This window comes from Penaeus japonicus, unplaced genomic scaffold, assembly GCF_977035675.1.
Source record: "Penaeus japonicus unplaced genomic scaffold, GWHDUDI00000001_assembly GWHDUDI00000040, whole genome shotgun sequence".
NCBI lineage: Eukaryota > Metazoa > Arthropoda > Malacostraca > Decapoda > Penaeidae > Penaeus > Penaeus japonicus.
In genome coordinates this window covers 23,846,984-23,856,983 of record NW_028234442.1, presented here as the reverse complement: position 1 = coordinate 23,856,983, position 10,000 = coordinate 23,846,984, and the positions used below count along the sequence as shown (strand labels likewise).

At 35.6% G+C, this 10,000-nt stretch overlaps 1 protein-coding gene across 4 annotated transcripts in view; it reads right to left on the bottom strand.

The window, feature by feature from the left end:
- Positions 1-10,000, bottom strand: part of MESK2 (misexpression suppressor of KSR 2) — a 116,480-nt gene that overhangs the window by 7,097 nt on the left and 99,383 nt on the right. For 2 of the 4 annotated variants that reach the window (XM_043010290.2, XM_086533982.1), the window contains exons 3-10: positions 9,009-9,225; positions 8,282-8,385; positions 7,677-7,818; positions 7,105-7,246; positions 6,620-6,774; positions 5,561-5,677; positions 4,270-4,354; positions 2,243-2,287 (exon numbers count right to left, since the gene is read on the bottom strand). In XM_043010290.2, coding sequence (XP_042866224.1) covers positions 2,243-2,287; positions 4,270-4,354; positions 5,561-5,677; positions 6,620-6,774; positions 7,105-7,246; positions 7,677-7,818; positions 8,282-8,385; positions 9,009-9,225 — 1,007 coding nt within the window. Of the gene's footprint in view, positions 1-2,193; positions 2,288-4,269; positions 4,355-5,560; positions 5,678-6,619; positions 6,775-7,104; positions 7,247-7,676; positions 7,819-8,281; positions 8,386-9,008; positions 9,226-10,000 lie in introns of all 4 variants that reach the window. The other 2 variants (XM_043010292.2, XM_043010291.2) reach the window with 2 other exon arrangements.

The window sequence follows — 10,000 nt, the reverse complement described above, 5'->3', positions numbered from 1 at the left end:
GATCTAGTGCGATATATTGTAAACTATCATCTATATTTTGCTAATGAAATTGTTGAGCAATAATATTCTTTTCATTTTCTTTGAGGAAAATATATTAGCAATATTCTAGTTCTTATAAATGCTCAATGTTTCAGGGACAGCCTTCACACTTTCTATATAGTGGGCAAATATAGCAAACAATCTCTTGAAAACAATTTTGCAAAATAAAGATAAATCTATGCTCATATGACACCTAAGTTTAGACTGGTTTCTCGTTCCCAGTTACACAACTATTCCTGTACCTTTTCCGCACAATAAGCTTCATAAAAAAAAAAAACTGAAAGACTAATTAAATTAATCTGTTGCTGATGTCAGTTGATTCTAAAACTTTTTAAGTTAAGAGGAAAGTCATATAATCATCAACATTTCTTAAAAATATTTAATGGATATTCATTTAATATGATCTCTGTTTAATAGATAAACTCAGTGACAAGGAAAATTTTCTCCAAAAGTCCACTTTGAAATAGGAAGAATATCTAACACCATCGTAGTTAGACGACTGTCAATATAAAGTATTACAAAAATATTTGAAATATCAAAAAAAAAAAAAAAAAAAAATAAAAAAAAAAAAAAAAAAAAAAAAAAAAAAAAAAAAAAAAAAAAAAAAAAAAAAAAAAAAAAAAAAAAAGATGAAAAATAAAGAATTCAAAAGAACTTATGTTCATTATGTTTTTCCCCCTAGAAATAAGGTTGTGGGTTTACGAGTTCTGTGGGAGACGCATGTTTAATATGTATATCATTAAAAAATACCCATTATAGAGATAGGTCCACTTATCGGTCTCAGTGTATATGCGGAACGTAGAGTGTAAGTGCAAAGATATTTTAACAAAACTTTAAATGTGAGTCTGACATAGTACACAACTATGGATATGTATGAAAGAAAGTGCACATATGACCATAAATATTTTCTTTGTCTGCATTACAGTGTAACAGATCAATGTGCATAAAAAAAATCCAAAGTAAAATTTAAAAAGAGAGTAAAAAATAGAGAGAAAAAGAAACAAAAGAAAACACCAATACATCATGGAGGTACAGAAATACCCAAACAAATGAAAAGAAAAGAAAACGACACAATTGACAGTACAATGGCAAGTGTGAAGTCACACATACTCACCACTACACCACAGATGATAAATCAACTCAAGCAAAAGACATTCCCTTAAAGCTCAAAACCATCTCACTGCAACATGCAATGCACTATCTACACACACACATCTTTTTACCTGTCGCGCAACTTTACCCAAGCAGGTGTTAATATGGCATGACTGGTGGCACCTAAATCTCCATCATTCAGTGCGAAAAGCAAAACGATTCTGAACCTCTAAACTAAATCACTTGTGACAAAAAGTATTTGAAATGTACAGAGCTTATGTTAAGAAGATGATGAATGGATGAATGTGCACTTTGGCAGAAATTAGTCAACATCGAAAATAAGAATAAACCTGAATGACCGGGAGGGAGGGAGGAGAGAAGCCAGTACGAAAGATGAAACGGTGAATCAACGCAAGAGTACGAAAGAGCAAATGAGAGGAAGAAGCTGACCACTTGCCATCTCCTACGTGCAGAGGCCAATGACCAAAACAGCATTGCTAGTTGGCGTGGAGTATGAACTCAGACTTAGACTTTGAGAAGGAAGAATAAAGGAGTTTCGCTTTTGAATCGAGAATAGTTGTCTATTGAGCACTTGTATCATTACTGACATGTTATAACTATGTTATAACATGACATAATTATGCCATGTCCATATCTATGTTATAGTTTGTTTTTATGATGTTATAATACTCAAATTTGAGTTATAATGTGACTGCAAATATCTCAAAGACTCTTAAGAGTAATACTTTTCAATCACATTTCTAAACTTGAATGGGCTTCTTTGGTCTTAAGAAAATGGGACAAAAACACTAGCAATGTCATTTCCTGTGGTCCTATAATTTTTTTGGGGGGGATGTCAACAAAAAACAGCAAACTGACTTTTCTTAAGAAACAAAACATCAAAATTTCCAATTTAATCCCTGGGGGGAGGGGAAGAGGCGGGAGGGCAACCATGTACTAACAATTGCTATAGATAACGTGTCTTGGTCATGAGGCCAGCACGACAGGTATGATGCGTTTAGTTCACAAATGACGTGCTCCGACAATTAAACTGAAACTTACACAAAGCTTGTTTTTTTTGATGATGTGTGATGCGTTCAACACGATTTACCTTCTCCAATCGACACAGCGGAAGACCGGCGGGATCCACTCACCGCTTGGGGTTTAGGGGGAAACTATCTTTACCATCGACGGACATTATAAGCTCTTATGTGATTAAAAACATTTAGATCAAGAGGGTTAATGCGACTGCATCAACCCTCCTCTCTTTTCTCCTTTGACTGAGACAGAGAAAATTAAAGTCTACATCTAGAACCTAAACATAGCTGGACACTAAGCTAGAGGAACAAAAAGTATACATATCTTACATATAATCCTTGCCAAAGTTTGGAAAATGAAGTACTTAAAAACTTTCCATTCAATTTACTTTCTAACAAAAACCTTGACTTTTCTTGGCACAAACAGTAAGAATAACACAAGACACTTGAGCAGAGTAGCAGTGATATTTATTAAGTAACATATCAAGTGAATATAGTAGAGAATAAGTGGTTATGTGACTTTAATATATATTTATTTCCTACTGCCTTTTGAGGTCTGGGATAAACATATCAAGATCCCTTCTAACTGAATGAAAGGTAATTTTTCCCCTAAAATAAATACAATGCCTCTTCTGTGATTAATTGATCTGATGTGCCAGTTTAGAATAGCTAGTATGGATCAATCCTAAAAATATCATTAAAGGCATTTTTACATTAGCAATACCTGCTAGCATAAAGTACTTTACAAAATATCTAGCTGCATACAAAATTGAAAAATAATATTTCATTCAAGATCCTAAAAATAATTGATGATTGATTGCATCCTTTTAAAATACCTATCTATCAATACCACAGGATACTGACAACCAGAACAGGAGAACACCCTAGCCTGTTCAAAGAATACTTACCACAACAGATACAAAAATGGGATTGAAAAGCAATTAACTGAGATTTGCGGCGAGTGTAACCTTCCGCACATGTGTTACATCTTTTTATTCTCTAAATATATTCCCTGATTAATTTCACTGCTTAACATTATGAGAGAAAAACAAAAATCCACATAAATCTGAAATAATCTATGGAAAAAGAGCTGGAACCTGAAAGGGCCATTGAAGCTAAGAGCGACAGGAAAAACAGAGATCAGCGTCAGCATTAAACATTTAGCATTTGTTTAGGGCCCTGAAATCCGCTGGATAAGCAATGAAGCTTAAAGAGCATAGTAGTTTGTTCACTCTATTAGACTAAGATTTTATGCCCCACATGATTACTTCCTGTGGGGCTTTATCAAATGCCATGATAGTTGATTTTTTCGTGTTAAATGAGAAACTGAAATCTTTGGGTTTATAACAGAAGCTCATGCCTCAAGGTGGCAAAGCCAAAAAGTTAGGTAGGGAAGAGAAGTGGTAAATTGATATGGAGCTTTATACACTTAGGATTCTTCTTGCCTATTTTTCATCATTCATCCCACAAAACTGACTAAAGTCATTTACTTATTTCATAAGTTGTTCATCTGACTCTGAAATGTATTAATATCAATCTTATTAAGTTTACCCTTCAAAAAGCTTGGTATTCTTCATTGAAAAAATGATTATGACAATAACTGTGTGCACAAAACACAGTAAAGACAAACACACAAATGCAAACCCACACAAAGTATGTGCACCTACCTATAATTACATTTATGCTCTTTCACTCATTAATTTATCAGAATAAAGCCCATACCCATTAACTACTCATCCTGAAAACTTTTTGCATGATGTTCATGCCAAAACAAGGAGACAATCATCCACTCAATTATTTACTTATCCACATGCCCACAGGAAAACCCAAAACAAACTACACCCATACCAATACTTATGCATACCCACACTTACACACACACTCACCCCCATTCCAAACTTCACCCCCCCCCCACCCAACCTCAGACCCCAACACATAAATATACATATATCCATATGAACATACACACAACTAGCACCATATACATACAACTACAACCCCACACTACACCTACACTACCCAGAAGACCCTCACCATCCTATCTCGCTCTACCCTCTTGAAACGTTCTGTATCGACTGTCGCCTATCTAGCACCACCTTACCATAGCCTTGACCCTGTAGGAAGAGTCGGAAAGCTTCCACCACTTTCCCTGGGGCCTCGTCAATAACCAGTCCGCAGTCTTGAATCTGGAAGCGAGGATGGGTTAAGGAATAAAAATGAAACGCTTGAAATCGTTCTCTGGCTGCGATTTCCATCTTGCATCATGTGTTCTCATGGTGAGGTAGGGGAAGGTGATGTTAGACTGTTAAGGCGCTGTCACACTAGCCTATTTTCCGTCGTTTTATTTCGTCAATTGATTTAATTTTTTCTTATTTATTGCTTTCATTCTTGCTTTTTTCAACATTCTTTTCAATATGTACACATGCTTTTTTTTTCTTTTTCCTGTGCCCTTGCGGGAATTTTCAAAATTGTCAATTTTTCGAGCGCAGTCACACTAGGAGCCATCGGTTTAGTAATGCGATATTCGCATAGCATTTGTAAACAATGGCTTCGAACAACGATAGTGCGCGTTATGCTAGACTTCGCAGTTTAGCAGCGCTGAGCGTAACAAGAAAAAGCAATAAAATATTCTAATTTAAGTATTCTTCTGAGGCTGTGTCCATCCACAGTATTTTGTGTTTCAAAACTGAAAAATAGCGCGCTTGCGGCTGACGGATGTAAACAATGAAGTCGAGCACTTAAAACAAATTTTATCTATGGAAATAAAATTAAATTTACTATATTTCTTTGTCAATTAAAAATTAAACTGAGAGAATAAAAAGAGAAAGAGTAAATTTCATTATATTTGAATATTTTTAATGATTTAAAACAAATACGAACGTTTAAAAATATAGTTCTTGATTTGATTATGCTTGGCCAATAGGACGACGGGAATGATCACGCGGAAACTCGGAATTATCGTCTGACTAGAAAGATGCCAATTCGCTCAAAAATTGACAATTTTTCAGAAAATTGACGGAAAAGTGCTAGTGTGACAGCGCCTTTAGTTTCATGAGTCTCCAGATATAAGAACTTTAGACTAAAAGTGAAAATTTGTTAGAATTATATACATTGGATACACAAAGAGTGAAAATTTGTTAAAATCATATCCATTTGATACACTAAGAGTCAAAATTTGTTAAAATTATATCCACTTGATACAAAATTATCAATCTTTCTCTGACTTTACACTGAAAGTTTTTATAACAGTAAAAAAAATAAAGTAAAAACAAAAAAATATAATAAAATAAATAGAACATTACAGTGATAGTCTTCTCTCAAAAGATAATACCACAAAGTATCAACCAAAGTGTGCACATGACAAAAAGTCAACTAGAAAATCTTTGCCTTACCTTCATCCATGTAGACAGTGTAGGGTCAAGTCTTCCGTTGAAGGTGACTGTATCGTCCACGTGGGGAGAGTGGTTGGCGGTGATGTTCAACACTTGGGTCCTGATCATTCGCACGTCCTGAAATCGTGGTCGGAGATGTAGAGAGGATTTACATAGAGCTAATAGAAGGAAAATACGTGGGGAAATATTTAGGAAAGGCATAGCCTATGGATCCTAAAGCTATTTCCTATCTTAAGTGTTTTGGTGACTACAAGACTACATACTATAAAAGAAAAAAGTTGCCTCAACTTTATTTGCAATACCATGCAATACCATCAAAACATTTAGGTTTATGAACTACGCCTTCAACTAAAATATACATCAAACATTTTCATATTAATAAAATCTGTGATTATAAGATAAAGCCATCTGAAATTTTTAAAGATGAATTACTGTTAGCCAGTCTACAAATAAATAAGAGGTAAGTGGTGATTCAAAAAAAAAAAAAAAAAAAAAAAAAAAAAAAAAAAATATATATCTATATATATATAAATATATAGTATATATATATATATATATATAAGGTATAGTATATATATATATAATATATATATATATATATATATATAAATATAATACAGATAATATATAATATATAATATATAATACTATATATAAATATATAATATATAAGGATTATAATATATAATATATAATATATAATATATAATATATAATATATATATAATATATAATATATAATATATAATATATAATATATAATATATAATATATAATATCTATCTATCTATATATATCTGGTTTACTTGTACCATGTTATACCTATATATACCTATACCTCTATATCAAATCTACTACAATTACTAAATAACATGCATTATCATTATTCATCTGCAACAACGACAACCAAACCACCTCATAGATCAATGAAATTAAACAACGCAAAGCAGAAAACTTATCGCTGTAAAACCTAAAGCAATGCTTCGGTTGGCAAATGGATGACGTAGCATTCTGCCAACTCAAAGCTGCAAACACACAAATGCCTAACAATGCCAATACCTTCTTCTTGTTGGGGTCCAGCTCTCGCACAATACTGAGGTCAGTCCGGCGAATGTAGGAGTCAACAAGCAGGCCAAGGTTTGTGGCGTTTAGAGCTTTCTCGAAGTGCTGCCTGTAAACTGTCACCAGATCTTGGTTGCATTCCTCCAACTTTCCTGTTTATAAAAAAAAAGATACAATGAATAAAATATTTGCATAAATGTCTCTACTTGTATTGTAAGGAAAACAAAGAAAAAGCAAAGGTGGTAGACAGCTTAATACCGAGATACAGAACTCATAAAAAAATAACAACAGAATTCTGGAACCAGTATGCATATGAAAATTTTGTGTATCCCAATGTCATGAAAAGAAAATATTGCCTTCCAAATATCATCAAGCACTAATATATGATAACCTGTCGTGCAGCTAATTTAAGTTGAGGTAAGAGCATAATAACATATTCTCGATGCCTTCTGCAGAAATTATAACCTTTACGCATTCCTTACCGAAATGATGCCAAAGGAGGTAGTCGACAGTGCCCGTGGTCATCGTTCCTGAGCGGAGGTGTCGAATGTTGAGCTTCTGGTAACCCCATTCAATCCAGCCAGCTTGGGTTGAGGAGCAGTTGATGAGAACCAAAGCATCAACCTGAAGATAAGGGTAAAGTATCTTAAGAAAGGATGGTATGTAAGCAAAAATACAAAGTACAATTTGGATGAACCACTTACTTTCCTCCTCTACCTTTGTATTTTATATATAATTTATTGTTTTTTCTTTCTTTTTTTCTCCCTCTCTTCAGGGATCCATACAGTTATTCCTTGATTATAACCACACTTAGCCAGACTATATTTGGGTGATGATGCTTTCAGGTATCTTTGTATCAATTTACACTTTAGTAGGATACAACAGCTATACATTTTTTTTTATATATCTTCTCTTCTCTACCGTGAATTCTCTAAAATCAGAAACAATCCTTTTTTTTATCCCCATATTGTCCTTTCTTAAGAGTCACACCTAAAATTAAGAAAGACAAAAGAATAAAACGAAAATGCAAAATAATAAAATGCATAACACTTACATCTGCAGGATACTTGGTGGCATAACGAGAGAGAATGTTAGCGCCAAGACCAACGCCAAAACCAATGAAAGTTCGGATGTGGAAGTGACTCTTGACGGCGGTAATCGTCTCGGAGAGCTCTTCCATGGTTGGGTAGACATAGCTGTTGATGGGATAAATATGGTAACTTGGAAGGATCTACAGTGTACTCATGCAAAAATTGAAATGGTGGGGGGAATATATTGAAAAATGGGAAATAAATTCCCCTAATTATATTCAATATCTATTAAAGAAAGCACTGTAAACAAAGATACATAATAAAACCCTTTATAATCTTTACATAAAAGCTAATATCTATAATAAAGTTAATACTAATAATGACAACATTAATAATCATACTTACAACAATAGCAACAATAGAAATAAAATTAACCCATCCCCGATGGGGGAATTCTAGCCTTGAATGTCCAAATGCCGGGGCGTTCGAATTATTAGGCCTAAATCAATTGAATGGCTGGCACAATACTGTGCCGCCCGGCCACTGGGCTTTTGAATGCGCGGTACACATGCTGTACCACCCGTCCTGTGTGGGTTAACAAAAACTAATATTCAACACTATTGTTTACCCTTCTGGCAGAGTGGGTGCTCCTTCCTCCTGGCCTGGTGCATTCACGTGTACAATGCAGAAGTTGTTGATGATATTCCTCATCTCCGGATAAAGGAAGAATGCCTAGAAGAGAGAAGAAAAGAGATGTAGCACAAAATGACAATTTGTATAGCCAGAGATATGACTGGTGTATCTTTGTTATATTTCACTGAATATTTTTCCCTTCAGTCTCATTTTTTGTACTTGCAGACTCTTGCTTATAGCCACATATCTGATTTTTTTTTCTGTCCTCCCGAATATGTCACTTCTCTTTTTTTCCCTTGAATAAGTCATTTTCTTAATTCCATACTTGTTTTCTTTCCCTCTTCCTCCCTTCCTTTCTCACTTCCACTTATCTCACCTCTCTCTTTTCCTTGTTTTCATCCACTTGTCTCATCCCTCTTCCTTTTTCACTTTTACTCCCACTCCCTCTCTCACTACCCATTCTCATTACCATTCTCTCTCTCACTCCCACTCCTTTCTCACTCCCTCTCTCTCTCACTGCCACTCCCTTTCTCTCACTACCACTCCCTCCCTCTCACTACCACTCCCTCCCTCTCACTACCACTCCCTCCCTCTCACTACCACTCCCTCCCTCTCACTACCACTCCCTCCCTCTCACTACCACTCCCTCCCTCTCACTACCACTCCCTCTCTCTCACTACCACTCCTCGCCTGTCTCTCCCTTCCCCCCTCATAACACCTACCTGGAAGTTAGTAACATGGTTAAGGCCGAGGTCATGGTAGGTGAGGATAACTGGCTTGGAAGTGTCGCCGCTGATGGCCACTGTGATGGGGCCATGTCGGGTTTCCACCGTCTCCTTGTTGCCGGCCGACCCATCCTCGCTCAAGGTGCGGGCGTTGGCCACGGAGAGCTGGACGTGGCGCAGGTCAACGTCATCCAGGGCATCGCTTGGCATGGTCCTAAGAGGGAGAGAGAGAGAAGGCGCATGAGTTACACGATGAAGTTGCCGAATTAGGATGATAATGCTGGATGATCGGTGGGTTTTGCTGTTGTAGGAGGGAAAAGTTGGCTAGTGTGGTTTATTATGGGTCAACTAAGTTGCTTTGAATATAGATAAGCATGGGTGTGTGTGAGTGAGTGAGTGAGTGTGTGAAAATAAGTGTCCAGTCTTTTCTTTCTGAACAAATTTACAAAACAAAATCTATTGTAACAATATAATTACTTTACATCTCGGCACAAAATTCTATCATATCAGATCTCGAAATATAGATACACACCACTTCCATAACACATTTAAATTCAAAACATAACACACAACACATAAGAAACACATACAATAATTATCCTCAATATTTAGAAATACAGAATACAACCTACAACAATTTCCATAAACCTGTAAAAGTCAGTGTCACACAGACCTTTAAACAACCACAATTCCCAACAATCATCGAGATCTTAACACACACACAAAACCAATAAATAAATACCAAAAAAAAAAAATAAAAAAAAATAAAACCCACACACAAATAACAACCCCAATACAATCCCCACATCCGACTTTATTTCCCTTATCGCACTAATCGATACCACACAAAACACCCAATAAACCCCCAAAGTAAATCCACCTCATATTCGCCATCCCTCCTCATCATTCCCTCACCTCATCTCCAACATGAAAACACTCCTGGAAAGCCACTCGGCGCTGTGAATTGTCCTCCAAACCGATTTGTCTTT